Source organism: Erinaceus europaeus, chromosome 8 (genome assembly GCF_950295315.1).
Source record: "Erinaceus europaeus chromosome 8, mEriEur2.1, whole genome shotgun sequence".
Classification (NCBI taxonomy): domain Eukaryota; kingdom Metazoa; phylum Chordata; class Mammalia; order Eulipotyphla; family Erinaceidae; genus Erinaceus; species Erinaceus europaeus.
The window spans coordinates 113034745-113054481 of NC_080169.1; the positions used below are offsets into that span (position 1 = coordinate 113034745).

A 19737-nucleotide genomic window follows, 5' to 3' on the forward strand; every position below is an offset into this window, starting at 1 on the left:
GGCATCTGCTGGATGTCTTAAGCTAACCAACAGCTCAGTCAATAAGACCTGGAGGCAGAAGGCCTAAAGCTGCATCCGTGACAAACACTTCCACCCCTCAGACCAGGGGGTTTATGGTGTGGACAAGATACTTACTCCATGGCCAGAGGATCACATGACAATGCTATGGTGGTCTTACATTAACCCCTGCAAAGATGCTTTTGATGTTTCTGTTCAACAGTCTGATGGAATGAGGACTTTGGCTGTTGGCGTTCTGGTTGGAGTCATAGACATACTTAACATGGCCACCGTGGGATGTGGAATGTGCATGCACCTCCAGGCCCCTGATTCAATGGCAGGAGTCTGAGGTTTTACTTCTTAACCCTGAAACATGAACACTATGGGATCCTGGCCTCTGGTCTCCCCAATGTCCAGCCTCAATTCTGATAGGGCTAGGAGGTGGCACACCCGTTACTATGCACAAAGACCTGGTTCAAGACCCTGGTCCCCACCTGCACGGAGGAAACTTTGCAAGCAGTAAAGCAGTAAAGCAGTTCTACAGTCGACTCTGTCTCACCCCCTCCCAATTTCTGTCTCTATCCAAAATGAATTATAAAAATTGTACTTTATAGCCCTTTTTCCAGCCATGACACCATCTCACCAGACAGTAATTTGGATTCATGTGCATACCAGATGTCAGGCTTAGGGAAAACAAACAAACACACACACAAAAAACTAGTATAGTCATGGGCCCTTTGGAATATAAATAAAATAGGCCTACTAGCTCTCTACAAAACGGAGACCCCCAAATCTTCATCTGCAATATTCCATCCTTTAGGTTCATGACTAGTCAACAATTTGTTTGGCTCTATATGTTAACTTTTCTTTCAGCCACCAGGTTCCAGATGCTAACATGATGCCAACCAGACTTTCCGGAGCCCCAATTCCTCAAAGCCCTGCCCCCATTAGGGAAAGAGAGAGACAGGCTGGGACCAGTCAACGTCCATGTTCAGTGGGGAAGCAATTACAAAAGTCAGATCTTCCACCTTCTGCATCCCATAATGACCCTGGTTCCATATTCCCAGAGGGATAAAGAATAGGAAAGCTGAGGAATACCAAAGGAGATCACCTGGGATCACAAGACAGGACTAGAACTGCAGGAAGCTACCAAATCACCGGTAAGTACAAACATGTGTGACTTGTGGACAGAGAGGAGCCTAAGGAGAGAATGAGAGAGGGGCCTCATAACATACGATTTAGAATGGTTTAACCAACAAGAAGAAATATTGGAGAAATGAACCAGGATAAAAGTCCAGCTAAAAGTGCCCCAAAGGTTGAAGCACAATGAGGTCAACATCCAAACGCTAGTTAAGGAAATAGTCACAGGAGTGAGTAGAATTTGAAAGAATTGTCATCAGAAATAACAAATGAGACTCCGGAAGAAAACACTAATTGTCTCAAGGTCATTAGAGAGCTGAAAGCAGAAATAGCTGAGCTATTTCTAGAACACAACTAACTGAACAAACTAAAACAGTATCAGAACAGGGTAACAAAATAGATGAACTCCAGAAAACAGTAGAGGACAGAGAGAATAGAATAAATGAGGCTGAAAACAGAATTAGCAAGATCAAGGATGAATTAGAGACAACTAAAAAAGAAGTAAGAGATCTCAAAAAGAGATTAAGAGATGCTGAAAACAATAACAGAGACCTATGGGATGACTTCAAAAGAATTAATATACGCATTATTGGCTTACCAGAGGAAGAAAGAGACGGAGGGGAAGAAAGCATTCTTCAGGACATAATAGCTGAAAACTTCTCGAGTCTAGACAACATAAAAGATATAAAGGTTCAAGAAGCCCCAAACAGAGGGTCCCAAACAGAATTAACCCAGACTTCAAGACACCAAGACACATCCTATTTAGAATGGCAAGGAATAAGGATAAAGAGAGGATCCTGAAGGCTGCAAGAGAAAAACAGAGTCACCTACAGAGGAAAACCCATAAGGTTAGCAGCAGAATTCTCCATATAAACACTACAGGCCAGAAGAGAATGGCAAGATATCTATCAAGTGCTCAATGAGAAAGGCTTTCAACCAAGACTACTGTATCCTGCTAGACTGTCATTCAGACTAAATGGAGGCATAAAAACCTTCTCAGACAAACAACTGAAAGAATCAACTATCATCAAGCTTGCCCTGAAAGAAGTTCCTATAAACAGACCACCATAAATATGCCATATATCAGAACACTCTAAAAATCTATAAGAATGGTGTTAAAATATCTTCAATCTATGATATCAATAAATGTCAATGGTCTGAATTCACCTATTAAAAGGCAGAGTAGGAAGATGGATCAGAAAACACAAACCAACCATATGCTGTCTACAGGAAACCCACGTAACTCAACAAAGACTCAAAGTGAAAGGATGGAAAACTATCATACAAGCCAATGGCCCACAAAAAAGGTGTGTGTGGGGGGGGGGGGAGGAGAGTACAGGTCCTGGAAATGGATGACAGAGGACCTAGTGGGGGTAGCATTATTATATGGAAAACTGAGAAATATTATGCATGTACAAACTACTATACTTACTGTTGACTACAGAACATTAATTCCCCCAATAAAGAAATTAAAAAAAAAAAAAAAAAGGAAAGTTATCAGGGGAGGGGAAGGGTTACGGAGTTCTGGTGGTAGGAATTGTGGAGTTGTATCCCTCTCATCCTATGGTTTTTGCCAGTGTTTCATTTTCATAATAAAATTTTTTTTAAAATGTAGTTTAAGGGGCTGGGTTGTGGCACAGCTGGTTGAACACACGTTACAACCTGCAGGGGGATTGCTTCATGAGTGGTGAAGCAGGGCTGCAAGTGTCTCCTTCTCTATCTCCCTCTTCCCTCTTGGTTTCTGGCTGTCTCTATGCAATAAATAATTTAAAAAATTAGTTAAAATTATTTATTAGCTAGTACTACAGATACCAGAACAATTCTTGAAAAACAATTTCAGAGAAACTATCACAATCTCAGTGGAAACTCATTGCTAGAACACAACAGAATAATTAGCTTGATACTCAAATATACATAACAGACCCTGCTCAGAGGAATAACACTCAGATGTCTGGTACAGTCAGCCCAAGCCTTTCTACAGAAGTTACAAAGCCCCTCTTGACCTGGTCTCTATGTATAACCAAGCATATCAGTCTGTGGTCTTTTCTTGATTGCTCTAACAGGACAGTTTCTTCTTTCATTACAGTTCTGGAAATTATGTTCTGTGCCTCACTTTCCCCTTTACTTTCTTCTGCCTAATTCACAGTTCAGCTTAGGTGTTATCTTTTCTGTTGTGGATTTTCTTCAAACTTTATTTGACAGGATAGAAACTGAGAGGGATGGGTAAGAGAGGGAGAGAGAGAGAGAGAGACAGAGACACCTGCAGTACTGCTTCATCTTTTGTGAAGCTTCCCTCCAGTAGGTGGGGACCAGAGGCTTGAACCCAGGTCCTTGTGCATTGGTGGTAATACTATACTTCACCAGGTATGCTGCTGCCTGACTCTTAAAAGTCCCATCTCTTAAGGGAGGTCTTTTTTAACTTCCTAATAAGGTTGGGCCTCTTGCTATCCTTTAGAATTGGCTCACTCGTGCAGCCACACTCTCAGAAGTCTGGATCTTCCTTTGTAGGACTTAGTGCCACTATATATATAGTTATGCAAGTTAGTCTCTCCCACAACACTGAGAGTTCCATGAGGAGAGACTGTCTCTTACTCATCACTTACTACTGGCCTCAGTACCTTGTATACAGCAGGCACTCACCACTCATTTAGCAAACACAGCCCTGTCCCTCCCAAATCTATCATTAGCTCTCCTGGAGGAGGTGGAGAGTTAACACATAAAGTTTGTGAGCTTGGTGGTGCAGACAAAGGCTGCACAGCCAGAGAGATGAAAGAGTTTGGGGTTGGTGGAGTGGGGAAAGCAAGAAGGGAGGAACGAGGAGACTATAGGTTGCTCATTTAATGAGTTTGCTCTGCCATTCCCCCAACATCGCCTCCCCTTCCAAAACAAGTCATTAAATGATGACTTAGGCACTTGTCTCTCCGGAGAATGGCACAGGGAGCAAGTTCCAAAACCCGACCAAAATGATTTTGCAAAACTAGAATGTGTCCAAGAAACAGGTCCTAATTCAGGCAGCTTAGACGTCACCAGAGATGGTAAGTTTCTCCACTCGACCTTCCTTGCAGGCAGCTTAGAATCTTCCAGAAAAGAGAAAGCTGAGTAGGTTTCCTTCTGCTCTCCATCCTTGAGGAAGATGCCTTTTCTCCTGACAGCCCCACATTTATTTTCTTTTTGTTGCTCTTTTCCCCTCCCCTTTCCTCGGCTTTCCCTTTCCACGAAGCTTCTTCAGGCGCCTCTGCTCATCCCTAAAGTCCTGATGCTCATCTCTGGGTGGAGAAAGAAAACATAATTAGCCTTGAGTCCGCCAACCTGTCCCTGTCCCCTCGGGCCGTTCTGGTGATTTCTACTGGACAAATAATCAGCTTGGTAGACAGACCAGACAGGAGTCTGAGGGCTTGTGTTCTAGAAGTTCACTTCTGAGTAAGTCTCCCCTCACAGAAATGATGACATAGTAACAGTTACATCCTCAGACCTGCCAGACAAAACTGTAACTATAACCCAGCACTAACATTTTATTCCATGTTTCCCTGCAAACACTAAATCTAGGCACTGGAGGAGGAGGAGGTAGGCAGACACCCCCAGAGTCCCAGGAATGAGCATTGTAGTTTCAACTACAACTTGGAGAGGCCTGGAGGAAGTTGCTTTAACAGTAGGGGTACTTGTTCACACAGAAGGGAGGGCAGGGGGAGCCTCCAAGGGAGCCAAAGGAAATGACCTTTAGCCTCAGCTCCAGGGACTTTGGCAGCCAGGACCGTTTGTCCAAGTGGATGGGCATCTAAGTTGAAGGCTATGCTTGTGGTATTAAAAGGTCTAAAATCTAAGAGCAGCTGTCTACAGGACAGGACAGGACAGGACAGGGTGTGACTATATTGGCTCTGGTCCCACTTGAACCTGGGCTTCAATCACGGCTCTCCCACTTAAGAGTCTAACGTCGCATCAACGCCTCCCTTAGGAGTTGTGTCCTCCTGTAAAGTGTGGTTAACGGTGGCGTATAAACTACACATAAGAGGGGAGTTTGCTGGGCCAAGTTTCTCATTCCTCAGACTGCTTCTGAATAGACTGGCTATAGTGGGTACACCAGCTCACTCCACAAGCACAAGGAATAGTGGGCTTTTCTGGGGTTGGCTGCGCTCGCCAATTCACTGAGCCTATTCTCAACATGGCAGCCTTCTGTAACACGAACATCAGAGCTTGTCACCCCTCTGCTGGCAATGACTCACATTTTACCTACAGCAAAGGCTGGAGTCTTCCCCTGGCTGGCTCTCAGCATCCACCCCACTTGTCTCCAAGGCTAGCAACCTCCTGGAAGGTTCTGGCTGCACTCCCTTCTCAAGGCCTTTGGTCCGCACGGCCTTGGAAGCTCTTCCCCAGGCCTCGCTGACCGCTTAACAAGGCCACCCACCCTGACTGTTCTGTTTCACACTGTGTCCCGTCAACCTAGATCCTGTTCATCCTGCTCCACCGATTCCTTCCCTGCAGCATGTTCGACTTGGAAACATCATCATGGCTACCTACCTATTGCATCCTCCCCCCCCCCCCCCCCCAGCTCACCCCCAGACAGAAGGAAAACTCCTTTAATGGGCAGGGGTCTGTGGAGACACAGCCTGAGCACCTGTGTGCCTCAGTACTATTCCTGAAAACCTGTGCTTCTCCCTGTTTGCAAGACTTTGCACAATATTTCTTTTACTGGGGCCTCTTTAACTTCATTCTGCCTGATGCCACAGGAGGCTTTGTGTCAGAAGCACTATTTACCACGAGTGACTAAATACATCATCATAATTGTCCTTTTTCCATGGGCAACTGAAGTGTTTTTCCCATCCTCAAAGATAGTCACAGCTTGCTTTTTTGAGAAATGGAGAGTGGCAGTAAGCTGGTAAATTAGAATAGCCGATTGTGATTTTGATATGGGTTACAGCTACTACTCTGGAGACCTGTTTTCTAGTGCCATTTTATTGGGGGCCGTAATAAAATTAATTTCATTTTCTGAGCCCAGACTAATAGTAAAGAAAATAGTCCCAAAAGTATTTCCAGAGGAGCAAAATATGGCATGGGTAATAATCTTTAATAATATACTAAGTAAAGCAATCTATTCAATTTTATCCACTGCTGTTCCTTTGGTAGCTATTTTGAGCGTCTGCACTTAAAGGCCTATCTGGGGGCTGGGGCATAGTTTGCCCAGTATCATGTGTGAGGAGGACCTGGGTCCCAGTCCCTGGCCACCACATGCAAACAACATGTCAGTGGGGGAAACTCCAAAAGAGGTGGAGCAGTGCTGTGGTCTCTGTCTAAAGAAGAAAAGAATCCACAAAAGTGGTAGAATCATGTAGGCATGGAGCCCCAGTGAAAACTCTGGTGGCCAAAAAAAAAAAAAAAAAATAGTCATGTGTAAATGAATGCAACAGTCTCTGGCTATCCAGAATGAACTCTTAATTTTAGCATTATCAGAATGAACAATCCCAAATTAAGTTTTGTATTGTTGACCAAAGGGAGCTCTGATTAAACAAGCAAAAAAAAAAAAAAAAAAAAGGTATTTTAATAGCTATGCACAGTGAATTATTTTCTAATGAATGTGTATTAGTTTGTAAAATTAAAAATGTTTTTAATTGCCAGTAGCCACCAGAGTGTCTGTCACTGGGGTTTTAGTGCCTGTACCATGAAGCCACTATTCCCGGTGGCCATTTCTTTCTGGGCAGAGATAGATAGGGGAAGACCGAGAGGGAGAGACACATGCAGGCTTGCTGCACCTCTAGTGAAGCTTCTCCCCTCAAAGTGGGGACCCGGGGCTTGAACACCATTCTTATAGCACGGTAACAGATGCGCTCTACATGGTGTGTGCCACTGCCTGGCCTCAGTTAAAACACTTTGGAAAGCGAGCCATCATACCTGTGTTAAACCTTGCTGTACAGAGGTCAGTGTTAAACAGCCCCTTGCTGTACACACGCAGATATGCAAGTACAGGGTGGTGAGAACCCGTGTGTCTACATCTTGCTCTTAAAGGTGAACTCTAGCTTGTTTGAGCCAGATTCCTTTATAAGCTAGAAGATGCCAAGGAGGGTAGGAGGAAATGAGACCTCCGGCAACACTGGCGAGCAGATGGCCTGTGGGCAGAGCTCTCTCTCCTGACCAGGAGGAGCCCGCTGACCCAGCACCCTGGGCGGTGGAGGTCTTTCCTCCTTGCTGTCTGGCTCGCTCTTCCTGTCTGCTTCTGCAGTGCTCTCAGATGGGTCAGCAAACACCTCTCTCAGCATCAAGCCAACGCTACTCACACAGCGTATGCTGCATGTGTGTGCACCCACTGTGAGCGCTTCAGGAGAAAGTTCCCTTTCCCTAGCCTCCAAAGGAACCTTTTAAGCTATCTGGGCATGTTGGTGGTGGGTGTGGTGTGGAAGTGCGCATTATAATCTTACAATCTTGTGACCTACTATTAATAAAAACAAAATACAACCAAAAACTCCTTTGTAAATAAGTAAAAACAAACAAAACTATTTGGGGTACTTTTATAAGAGACATAAAATATTAATAAAATGACATTTCCCCCTTTGGCCTATTAAAAAAAAAAAAAAAGATCTTCGGGCCAGAGGAGGTGGCCCAGAGGCAGAGCAGAGGACTCATAAGTATGAGGTCCCAAGTCAAATCCTGACACCACACATGTAGAATGACCGATGCTCTGGTTCTCTCCTTTTCTCTCATTAAAGAAACAATCTTTTGAAACTCTTACAGGCCACACATTATGTTGGAGACGGTTTTGTCTGTGTTATTACCTGTAGAGCCCTAAAAGCCGCAGTGTCCCCATGAGTGCAAAGTAAGTGTTGTGATTTGGATACCAGTCGTACGTCTCCTTCCGCTTGGCCAAAGGCTGCTCACTGAACAGCTTCACCACTCTGATGGACTTGGAATCAGTAGGCCTGCTGACTTCCCCAAACAGCCGGGCACTCAGGCGACTCATGCGCAAAGCATATTCTGAAAGCGAAGACATTTCTCGAGCAGCAGGAGGGAGCCTACAGAAAATGAGAAACACACTCAGGTTAGCAATGCGCAGATCACCTAATGAACACTTCCGAAGGGGACAGCACGGCAAGCTGATGTGAGCCAGTCTATACTGCTGGCAGGGTCTGCCCTGTGGTTGGGAAAACCTAGTTAAAATGCCTGCTTCTGTCCCATGTGTGACTATTTCTTTCTTTAAACAAAAACCAAACCCACTGTGAGAGAGATAATGGGAGGAGGAAGAAAGGTCTGAGTGTGGCTCCGATCTGGCCTAAGATGGTGCTGGGAATTGAACCTGCAGCCTCCTCAGCTCTGGGCCTGCACGTCCCGTGCTGGAGCAGGTCGGGTTGTTTCCTCGGCCTCCTCAGCATCTGCAATCTTGACATCTGACAGGCAGGTGCCATTACTCCCTTGCTGTCCTGTTCTTCCCACATTGAACTATTTTGTGACCCATTAGGTTATTTGCTGCTAGTTCACCTATTTGCAGATGAGATGAAGAGGACAGGCAAACAAGTTATCCTACCGCAGTGCTGTGATTATGCTGTCAGAAAACATCCACCTAAGCAATCTGCAAGAGAAATATGCTGACTGCTTGCCATCTAAAGGTTTAATCATGACAGAGAAATAATTATGCTGTTGTCTTTATTATCAACCCTTTGAACGCTGTTCTCCTCAAGGGCTCCAGATGGTTCTGAGAACTGCTAATGAGTTATGAGGTCATTTAGCCTCTAGGTTGCTGGATTGGATTCTGCCCAGGGACTGGGGAGTCAGTTGGGAAAAACAAACAAGAGCTAGTAGTCTTACAGAAATCAACTCAAGTGCTCAAAAAGATGCACGTTATTCCTGAGCAGAAGGCACTTATCATTGTGGTGGCACTCATCTCTCATCTTATTTTCCATCTTCTGTATCTTGCTTCAATACAAATGAGCTGAGTTCTCATTAGCTGAAAACAGTAATGTTTTCTTCAGAGGCACAGACTGTTGAAATAGGTCTAAGAATGACATGGGATATGCAGCCGCTACAGCTCACATACAGTGAGTAACTACAGGGCCCGGGAGGTAGCTCACTGGATAGAGCATACATCTTACCTAAAGCACGAGGACTTACTCAAGCCCTGGCCACCACACGGGGAAGCTTCCTGAGTACTGGAGTGGTGCTTTCTATGGTGTCTTTTTATTTTTTGCCTCCAAGCTTATCACTGGGATTCAGTGCCTGCACTACGAATCCACTGCTTTTCGTGGGCATCTTTTTTCCATCGTTGTTGTTACTGGATAAGACAGTGAGGAGGGAAAGACAAGGGGGAAAGACAGACCTTCTTCTCAGCTTACTATGCGACCCCTCCCCCCCACAGATGGGGAGCCGGGGGCTCGAACTGGGATCCTTGCACGTCATACTATGGCTTAGCCTGGTGCACTACTGCCTGGCCCCTCATCGTGTCTCTCTTTTTTCCTCTTAAAATCAGAGTCCGCTGGAAACAGTGGAAATCACGTGGGTGTGGAGCCCCAGTGGTGACTGGTAAAGAGGGGGTCCGTTACAGATGTAAACAGAGAGACTGGGAGATAGTCAAATGGATAAAGCATATGCATGTGTGGGGCCCCAGGTTCAAGTCCCAGCACAGGGAACTCCATGGAGAGTAGAGAGGAGTTCTGGTATCTCCTCTCTGCTTCCCCCTATCTCCTTTCCCTCTAAGTTTATAGAATTAAAAAAAAAAACCAAAAAACCCACAAACTGTAACTGGAAGCTGTTAAATGCTGTTGTGCACTTCCTAGTGCAGCACATACAATAAACAGTATTAGTGACACATAACAACCACGGGTGTTACTGGGGGGATAACAATGTCATCCCATTCCAGCTGGAAGTAAGGATTACTGATGGCAGAATATATCAGTTTATGTGAAATCGTGGTGAGATGAGGATCTTTGATACCCTGCAGGAAGGAGGGGTGTTGGCTGTGGAGTCACTCTAAACAGAAAAACACTTTTTTTTTTTTTAATTTATTGCCACCAGGGTTATCACTGGCACTCAGTGGTGGCACTATAAATCCACCACTCCCAGTGGCCATTTTACTCCTTATTTTTCTATTTTTAGAAAATAGGACAAAGAGAAACTGAGAGGGGAATGGAAAACAGAGGAGAAAGACACCTGCAACCTGCTTCACTGTGTCCCCGCTACAGGTGGGGAGCAGGGGCTTGAACCCGGGTCTTTGCACCTGGTAACGTGTTTACTGGGCAAGCCACCGCCCAGTGCCTCGATTTTAAATTCTTCATACTAGTTTTATAAAAACCAAAATAGGGAGTTGGGCGGTAGTGCAGTGGGTTAAATGCAGGTGGCGCAAAGTGCAAGGAACAACATAAGGATCCCGGTTCAAGGCCCCCCCACATACTGCTCCCCACCTGCAGGGGAGTCTGCAGGTGTCTATCCCCCCCCCCCGTCTTTCCCTCCTCTCTCCATTTCTCTCTGTCCTATCCAACAACGACAACCTCAATAACTACAATAAAAACAAGGGCAACAAAAGGGAAAATAAACAAATATTTAAAAAAAGTATTTAAAAAAAACCCAAAATAACTGGGGCTGGGTGTTGTTGGTGCACCTGGTTGAGTGCACATGTTACAATGCCCAAGGACCCGGGTTCAAGCCCCCAGTCCGCAACTGCAGGGGAAAACTCCACAAATGGTTAAGCAGGGCTGCAGGTGTCTCTGTCTTCCTTTCCAGCTCCCTCTTCTCTCTTGATTTCTGACTGTCTCTATCCAATAAATACAGGTAATAATTAAAATAAACATTTAAAAAACGAAAGCTACCTTCCTAAGGAGGTGTGATGCCAAGTAAATTTAAAAATAGTTCTTTCAAGAAATAGACCAGCTTAAACTAAGAAACTGTTCATATCTCCATTTCAAAACCCACAGAAAAGAGCTGAACTGAAACCAAGTGCAGTCTCAAACCGCCCAGTAGGCAGAACACCGAGTGATCTTGGGCCAACAGCGCCACCTGAAGGCCAGCAGTGGGAGAGCTGTCAGACCTCCAGGGCTCGGGCCTCCCTGCCCACCTCACCCTGAGGACAAGGGGACAAGCTTGCTCTTTCAGACATTTCTCTTTTCCCTTCTGCACTCTCTCCCAACCCTGCTACATCATGTAACTGTGGGTGGCCTGGGATTAAAGATTTTATTTATGACAACAACAATAAAAAGACACGGGCTTAATGTATATCAAAATTAGTACCAAATCAGTGCTATAGACCTCTTGTGGCTCTTCAAGTGCTTAGAAGTTTCCCAAGAAGTTACGCAAAGCTTCTTTTCACAGTCTTTTCCTTCCACTCTTAAAGCAGTCTTTTTCTAAAATCAGATCAAAAAACATCTAAAAGCAAGCTGTACCCTACCTAGTCAACTTCGCTTTGCTTGCTATAATGGCATTGGGAAAACAGACAAAAAATGACGACCCTGGTAAAGACATTAAAGCAAAAGGCAAATAACTGAGAGGAGAGATGGAGGCAGAGTGGATGAGACAAGACACCTGCAACACTGCTTCCCCACTCCTGGCGACCCCTTCCTGCAGGTGGGAAACTGGGCTTGAACCTGAGTTCCTATACACCGTAATGTGTGTGCTCTATCAGAGACCACCTGGCCCGTTTATATGAAACCATTCTAATGAGTATAAAGTCACTGAAAAATGTCACTTTTCTTGAAATGTGGACCTAAAGAAAACAGTTACCATGAAGAAAAGTTAGCAGGAGCTGTATAAGGGAAGTAAAACTGAATCACTTAAATGTGCTGGTGCAAAATACAAGCCCACAGAAGGAAGTTTCCTTAATTTTACGTCGGCAAAACAGGAGCAAAGTCCCTTTGATTTTCTTTCTGGTGGGTGTGGTGCACCCAAAAGGTCAGGCTTATTTCAGTAATTGGATCTGTATCAGGTTTCCCGTCTTCCTCAGAGAAAACTGCAGGAGTCCTTAACCTGAATGTGCCTCCGTGTCTGTAGCCCCTTGGAAGTTCGTTTAAAAGTGACAGCAGGGAGCGGGGCTGTAGCGCAGCGGGTTAAGTGCAGGAGGCACAAAGCGCAAGGACCGGCGTTAAGGATCCCGGTTCAAGCCCCTCCCGGTTCAAGCCCCGGCTCCCCACCTGCAGGGAAGTAGCTTTACAAGCGGTGAAGCAGGTCTGCAGGTGTCTGTCTTTCTCTCCCTCACTCTGTCTTCCCCCTCCTCTCTCCACTTCTCTCTGTCCTATCCAACAACAACAATAACTACAACAATAAAACAACAAGGGCAATAAAAGGGAATAAGTAAATTAAAATATTAAAAAAAGAAAATAGTCTTTCTAGAATGAGAATATGTATATGCCATAATATATTTCCATGTAGATCACTGAACTGTAAATTAACTTTGTGTCATACTTAGAGTGACCTTGTGAGTGTCCTGTGAACTAATGACATAGACTGATTGTCAATAAAACACATCTGCTTTAAAAAACAAAAAAAAAAGTGACAGCAGCAGGGGGCTGGGCGGTAGCGTGGGTTCAGCTCACCTGGAGCAAAGCGCAAGGACCAAGTAAGGATCCCGGCTGCCCCTGCAGGGGGGTCACTTCACAAGTGGTGAAGCAGGTCTGTGGGCCTTTCTCTCTTTACTATCCTATCCAACAACAGCAAGGGAACAATGAGGGCAACAAAATGGGGGGGAAAAAAACAAACTGCCTCCAGCAACAGTGGGTTCATAGTGCAGGCACCGAGCCCCAAGCGATAACCCTGGCGGCAAAACAAAAACAAAACAAAAAAAAAGAAACAACTGTAAGCAGCCATGCTTCCCTGTGTGGCAGAGTGACAATTCTGCTGGGCAATTTTCTCCCATTTCTCAGATACCACTGGTTTGTGGCGAGAGCTTTGGGGAACACCTGGTGGGAACCCTTCTCTGCCAATGGCCCCACTGCGTTTGTGGACAGTCTGTTTGCCTTTTCCTATGTCCTTAAAAAAAAGTTTTAAAATGAATTAATGGGGGTGGAGGGAGTAGGAAAAGAGAGAAGCAGAGCACCACCCCGAACATGGGATGTGGGAGATGCAATTCAGGCCCCCTTGCCCGAGGCCGTCGTCCACCGCATCGCCTGCAGGCCCCGGGCTTTTCTGTGTTGACAGTGAGGATCGGGGGTGCCAGCCGGCCGCGTCCCGGGGCTGCGGGTCACCCACCCCGCAGGCCGGTGGCCGCCCCCCGGCTCACACGTGTTGGCTCGCACAGCCGTGGGGACAGCGCTGCAAAGGGCTCTCCGGGGAGCGGGGACACAGCCTCGGAGGCCGCCAGCCAGGACGCATGGGGTGGAGGTGGCGGTGGCGGTGGCGGACAGCCAGGCGGCACTGACCACTGATCTCCCACGCGCGCACGCAGAGCAAGGCCACGTCTCACCCGTCCGACCCTCGGCGACTCCCCCAAGGCGGGGAAGGCCCTCCCGCCTCAACCCCCAGCCCCTGAGGCTCACGCCAATCGCAGCCCCGTCTCGCCTTGGACTCCCCAAAGACACCTATAACCCTCACCTACAGGCGACCTTCCTCCGTTGCGCCCCCTCCCCGGAAGTTCCGCCTCCCAGTCCCAGAGCAGTAGAGAACCGGAAGTGCATAGGCCAGAGGGGCGCTGTCAGGAATGATCCGGGACTACTGGCGCCCTCTCTCGCAGCCTCCGAGAGCACACCTGGCGACTGCGCAATGTGGGGGGCGCCTGTGGCTGGGTAGAGAGGGCTTTAGGTCTTGAGAAAACAGGGCGGGTTTTCCTATTCTTTAACCCTCTGGGAGCATGGACCCAGGGTCGTTATGGGGTGCAGAAGGTGGAAGGTCTGGCTTCCAGAATTGTCAAAGCAAATTCCTATTAATTTATAGTCTCACAGATTACTATTCCATTTATTCGATCCAGAAAAATGGATCGAATGTCTCAAACTTTTTGTTGCATAGACCATAGCTCTGAGTATGTGGTTCCTTCAATCTAAGCGTCTAAGACTTCAAATTAGTAACCAGATTGAATTTTTTTTTTTTTTTCCCTCCAGGGTTATTGCTGGGCTCGGTGCCTGCACCATGAATCCACCGCTCCTGGAGGCCATTTTCCCCCCTTTTTGTTGCCCTAGTTGTTGCAGCCTCGTTGCGGTTATTATTGCCATTGTTGACGTTGCTTTGTTGTTGGATAGGACAGAGAGAAATGGAGAGAGGAGGGGAAGACAGAGAGAGGGGGAGAGAAAGACAGACACCTGCAGACCTGCTTCACCGCCTGTGAAGCGACTCCCCTGCAGGTGGGGAGCCGGGGGCTCGAACCGGGATCCTTACGCGGTCCCTGCGCTTTGCGCCACGTGCGCTTAACCCACTGCGCTATCGCCCTACCCCCTCAGATTGAAATTTAACAGTGACTCAACTGTTAATACATTTTTTAATAATGACTTGTTCTTTGAAATACTAAGTCTCCTAAAAGCTTAGACCAGGGAGAACAAAAGCAACTGGTGGTTTTCCTTTATAAGATAGTTATAAGTAGGAAGTCGGGCTGTAGCGCAGCGGGTTAAGCGTAGGTGGCGCAAAGCACAAGGACCGGCATAAGGATCCCGGTTCGAACCCGGCTCCCCACCTGCAGGGGAGTCGCTTCACAAGGCGGTGAAGCAGGTCTGCAGGTGACTATCTTTCTCTCCTCCTCTCTGTCTTCCCCTCCTCTCTCCATTTCTCTCTGTCCCATCCAACAACGACAACAACAATAATAACTACAACAATAAAAAAAACAACAAGGGCAACAAAAGGGAATAAATAAAATTAAAAAAATTAACAACAACAAAAAAAGATAGTTATAAGTAAATAGCATAAAAGGACATAAATTTTGGAGAGGTCTTGTATGCTTCAGCAAATCCTAACAATGGGGTTTTCAGAGTTAGCCCAATTGCCAAATGATTTGGTTAAAGCTATAACTATCTGTTGCTTTCTTTTATTATTATTATTTATTTATTTATTTATTTATTTAAGAAAGGCGACATTAACAAAACCATAGGATAAGAGGGGTACAACTCCACACAATTCCCACTACCTGATCTCCATATCCCATCCCATCCCCTGATAGTTTTCCTGTTCTCTATCATTCTGGGAGTATGGACCCAGGGTGGTTGTGGATTGCAGAAGGTGGAGGGTCTGGCTTCTGTAATTGCTTCCCTGCTGAACATGGGCGTTGACTGGTCCATCCATACTCCCAGTCTGTCTCTCTCTTTCCCTAGTAGGGTGTGTCTCTGGGGAAGCGGAGCTCCAGGACATATTGGTGGGGTCGTCAGTCCAGGGAAGTCTGGTCGACATCATGCTGGCTTCTGGGACCTGGTGGCTGAAAAGAGAGTTAACATACAAAGCCAAACAAATTATTGAACAACCATGGACCTAAAGGCTTGAACAGTGCAGATGAAGTGTTGGGGGGGGTACTCTCTGCAGACTCTTGTGTACTGCTTTCAGGTATATATTTTTCCCTGGTTTATGGACATGTGTGAACATATGCTCTATCTCAGGGGACCTGGTCTATATGTAGGTTTGGGAACTTTATTGGGGAGTGGACCACCTGGAATGGAATTAGAGAATACTATGAAAGGAAAGGTCTCACCTGAGTGATGAAGCTGAAGGGTTGTCATTCCACACCTGAAGTCTCTGGACACAGTCTGAAATGAAGCATGCTGGGGTGGCACTTGTTGCGTTCATTAGGTTGCGATCGGCAGATGCCATATTATTTGATATGAATTGAGAGAAACATGCAGGAAAGTGCACCCCACCCTAAGTTTCCAGGACTGGGGGAAATATAGGCTCTATAGTGGAAATGTGAGGTTCCTGCTGTCTTAGGGTTCAAGGAGACAATGGCTAGTTATTGTTATTATCTCATTATTTGGTAATTGGGTTAACTTTGAAAAGTCCCTTTGTTAGGATTTGCTGTATAATACTCAGCATCTTGTATATAGCGGTGCCACTGGTTGCTTCTGTTCTCCCTCGTCTAGGCTTTTGAGAGAGTCAACATATCAAAGACTCAGCCTATGTATTAAAAAGACTCAGTCTATGTTTTAAAAAGTTTGAGACATATGATCAATTTTTCCCCTCTCAGATTAATCGAATAGTGGTTTATATGACTACACTTTAATAGGAGGGTACATAAACACCATTCCCACTACCAAAAGACTGTGTCCCATCCCCCCACCCCCACCCCAGGAAGCTGAATGTCTACCCTCCCCCTCACCACAGGGTTTTTACTTTGGTGCCCTACTCTCGATTTAATCAGATTCTGTTTTAGTTTCCCCGTCTGTTCTTCTTTCTCAAGTTTTGTTGATGAGTGGGATGCATTGGATCGACCTTCTCGTGGTGCATCCCATGAGTACCCATTTATTGGGGAAACTGACGATCCTTCCTAGCCGACTGAATCCACATGGATCCCAGTCACTTTCAAAGCCAGCAACAAGCAGACATCAGGCTCAACCTGACGCTGTTGACTGGCTACGGAAGAAGGGCAAGCGCTAGAAGAAGAAGAAGATTCCATACTCATCTTTGTCTTTCTGACTTAGCTCATTTAACATAATTCCTTCTAGCTCCATCCAAGATGGGTCAGATAAGGTGAGTTCTTAAACCCTAAGACAGCAGGAACCTCTCCCTTTCTCTATAAAGCCCATATTTCTCTCAGTCCTGAAACCTCTAGGGCAAGGCTTACTTTCCTGCATGCTTCTCCCAATTCATACCAACTGATTCTGCACCTGCTGATCCCAACCTAATCTATGCAACCAGTACCACCTCGGCATGTCTCACTTCGGACTCCATCCAGAGATGTCAGGCGTGGAATGTGAAACCACCAGCTTCATTACCCTGGTGAGACCTTTCCTAGCTCATAGGACTCCTTAAATTCATTTTGGGTGGTACACGTCTTAGCAAACCTCAAAACCTAGATATAGACCAGGGTGGATGAGATGGGGCATATGTACATATATTCAGAAAACATTGAGGGAAACATAGACCTTAAAGCAAAAGCGCACAGTAGTCTGCAGTGAGTCAATAAATGTAGCAAGCAAGCAGAAAGACCTAAAAAGACACCATAGAGTACCTAACGGAATAGTTTCTATTTAGACCTAGATATCCTCCTCACCTCCTATTGTACATCCCTCAATCACTCCAAGCTAATCTTGTCAAACAAAGTAAGGACTACAAAAGCTGAATAAGGGCAAGACACTGGCATACTTTAATGATGACTCTTTAGTCACTACCAGGCTATCCCATCACCTGGGGCCCTGGGATTCCCACACTGACATGGTGGGCCTAGACCTCCAGTGGATCTGTCTCACCACTGTCACTGGTCATCTCCATCAGGAACAACATAATGGAACCCTCTGTGGGCCCCTATCAGACCAGGCCCTCAATGAGGATCAACAGTGGTAGGGAATGTTCCATTCTCCAAAGGGAGGTTGGATAGCATACTCTGTCTATCACCCGAAGATGATGGGTCCTGAAATTGGCACAGCCTGGAAAGTTCCTAGCCTTGACCACAGAATGTGAGCTCAGACCTACAAGGATGTAGAGGTTACATAGGCTCCTGTGCGGAATATGGGCCCTAGATCAAATTGATGGGGTTTATAGTTAATAATATTTAGATACTTTCCCCAATTTTGGGAGCTACTCTCTTCCTTCATACAGCTTTCTAGTTCTTTTTCCAATTATGGCAACATCTCCCCAGACAATAACCTGGGTCCACCTGCATGTTAGCTGTCAGGCTCAGGCAAAAACTACTTGGGTCATAAGCCTCTTGAAATATACCTAAAATAGACCTACTAGCTTTTTCCAAAATGGAGACCCCAAATCTTCATCTGCAATATTCTTGCCTTTAGGTTTATGATTAGTCAACAATTTTGCTTTTTATATTAACTCTTTTCAGCCACCAGGTTCCAGATGCTACTATGATGCCAAACGGACTTCCCAGGGCAGAAGACTCCACCATGTGTCTTGGATCCCCAATGCCCCAGATCCCTGTCCCACTAGGGATAGAGAGAGGCAGGCTGGGAGTATGGATGGACCTGTCAATGCCCATGTTCAGTGGGGAAGCAATTACAGAAGCCAGACCCCCCACCTTCCCCATAATGATCCTGGGTCCATGCTCCCATAGGAACATCAGCATAAGCCCTCTTGTGGGCCCCTTCCAGGAATTTTTCCTCCTTATAAAGTAGCAATGGTAGAGACTTCCCCAGTCTCCAAAGGGGGGCTGGGTCATCCTGCCCTGCCACTTAAAGAAGACTGGTCTGGAAATGAGTGCAGCCTAGTATGTTCCCAGCTCCCATAATGATCCTGGGTTTATACCCCCAGAGGGATAAAGAATAGGAAAGCTATCAGGGGAGGAACGGATGGGATACCGAATTCCGGTGGTGAGAATTGTGTGGAATTGTATCCCTCTTATCCTATGGTCTTGTCAGTTACCCACTTTATAAATAAAAACTTATAAAAAAAGGATAGGAAAGCTATCGGGAGGGAATGGGATATGGAGTTCTGATGGTGGGAATTGTGTGGAATTGTACCCCTCTTTTAAAAAATACATTTATTTATTTTCCCTTTTGTTGCCCTTATTTATTTTTTTTTATAGTTGTTGTTCTTGTTGGATAGGACAGAGAGAAATCGAGAGAGGAGGGGGGAAGACAGAGAGGGGGAGAGAGAGATAGACACCTGCAGACTTGCTTCACCACCTGTGAAGTGACTCCCCTGCAGGTGGGGGGCCAGGACTCTACTGGGATTCTTATGGGTCTTTGCGCTTTACGCCTTGTGTGCTTAACCCACTGCACTACCGCAGGACTCCCTATAGCCCTCTTTTTTTTAAAAAAAAAATTATTTATTTATTTCCTCTTGTTGTCCTTGTTTTATTGTTGTAGTTATTATTGTTGTTGTTGGCTAGGACAGAGAAAAATGGAGAGAAGAGGGGAAGACAGTGAGGGGGAGAGAAAGATAGACACCTGCAGACCTGCTTCACCGCTTGCAAAACGACACCCCCACCCACCCACCAGGTGGGGAGCTGGAGGCTCCAACCGGGATCCTTATGCAGGTCCTTGCGCTTTGCCACCTCTGCTTAACCCTCGCTACTGCCTGACTCCCGAATTGTACCTCTCTTATCCCATGGTCTTGTCAGTGTTTCCATTTTATAAATAAAAAAAATAATAATAAAAAGAAATTGCTTTGAGTTAGGTTTTGACTTGTTACCAACTTACTGTTGAGAAACAGAAGGTACCTGGAGGGTACCACCCAGAAAATGGCGTGGGGACGGGTGTGGATTGGAAAGGTAGAGAAGGGCTTGGGTTTTAAAAACTATACCTGTGGGCATGCCTCTGGCTCTGTCCAGGTCATAATCTAAGTGTGAACTCTGCTCTCTCTCTCTCTCTCTCCCTTTGTCTTTCTTTCTCTCTCTCTCCCTCTCTGTCTTACTCTCTCTCTATCATGTCCTAAGATGTGAATGTTCTCAGTTTTCCTGAATAAAATGTTAAATTCCTGAAAATCATGCTCTCTCCTCAATTCTTTGTTATAATTCTTTGAGATAATGATGTCAAACTTTTTAATGCTAGGGAAACAAGTGTTGGCCCCCTTCCCCCCAAAACATTACCATATTGTAACATTATAAGACTGGTGGAAGAAGTT

At 45.8% G+C, this 19737-nt stretch overlaps 1 protein-coding gene and 1 long non-coding RNA gene across 4 annotated transcripts; one reads left to right on the plus strand and one right to left on the minus strand.

Annotated features, from left to right (window-relative positions):
• Positions 1–3960: 3960 nt before the first annotated feature.
• On the minus strand, positions 3961–13690 carry MRPS33 (mitochondrial ribosomal protein S33). 3 transcript variants are annotated; one of them, XM_007532083.3, is made up of 3 exons: positions 13630–13690; positions 7899–8135; positions 3961–4403 (listed from the first exon to the last, which is right to left on the minus strand). In XM_007532083.3, exons 2-3 carry the CDS (start codon positions 8111–8113, stop codon positions 4298–4300), a joined length of 321 nt encoding a protein of 106 aa, XP_007532145.1. In that variant the 5' UTR covers positions 8114–8135; positions 13630–13690; the 3' UTR covers positions 3961–4297. The 3 variants fall into 3 exon arrangements, with proteins under 3 accessions (XP_007532145.1, XP_060052696.1, XP_060052694.1); XM_060196713.1 differs by having other exon boundaries at positions 13502–13639; XM_060196711.1 differs by lacking the exon at positions 13630–13690 and adding an exon at positions 11338–11450.
• On the plus strand, positions 8042–11344 carry LOC132539944 (uncharacterized). The gene is made up of 2 exons (XR_009551246.1): positions 8042–8161; positions 11025–11344. It is a non-coding gene; the product is annotated as an uncharacterized LOC132539944 (long non-coding RNA).
• Positions 13691–19737: the final 6047 nt, after the last annotated feature.

What these genes read in the sequence shown, in the direction of transcription:
- MRPS33 (XM_007532083.3), bottom strand. Translation starts at nt 8,113, where the DNA reads ATGTCTTCGCTTTCAGAATATGCTTTGCGCATGAGTCGCCTGAGTGCC. An exon ending in CGGCTTTTAGGGCTCTACAG is followed by an intron (nt 4,404 to 7,898) that starts GTAATAACACAG and finishes TTCTCCACCCAG; the next exon opens with AGATGAGCATCAGGACTTTA.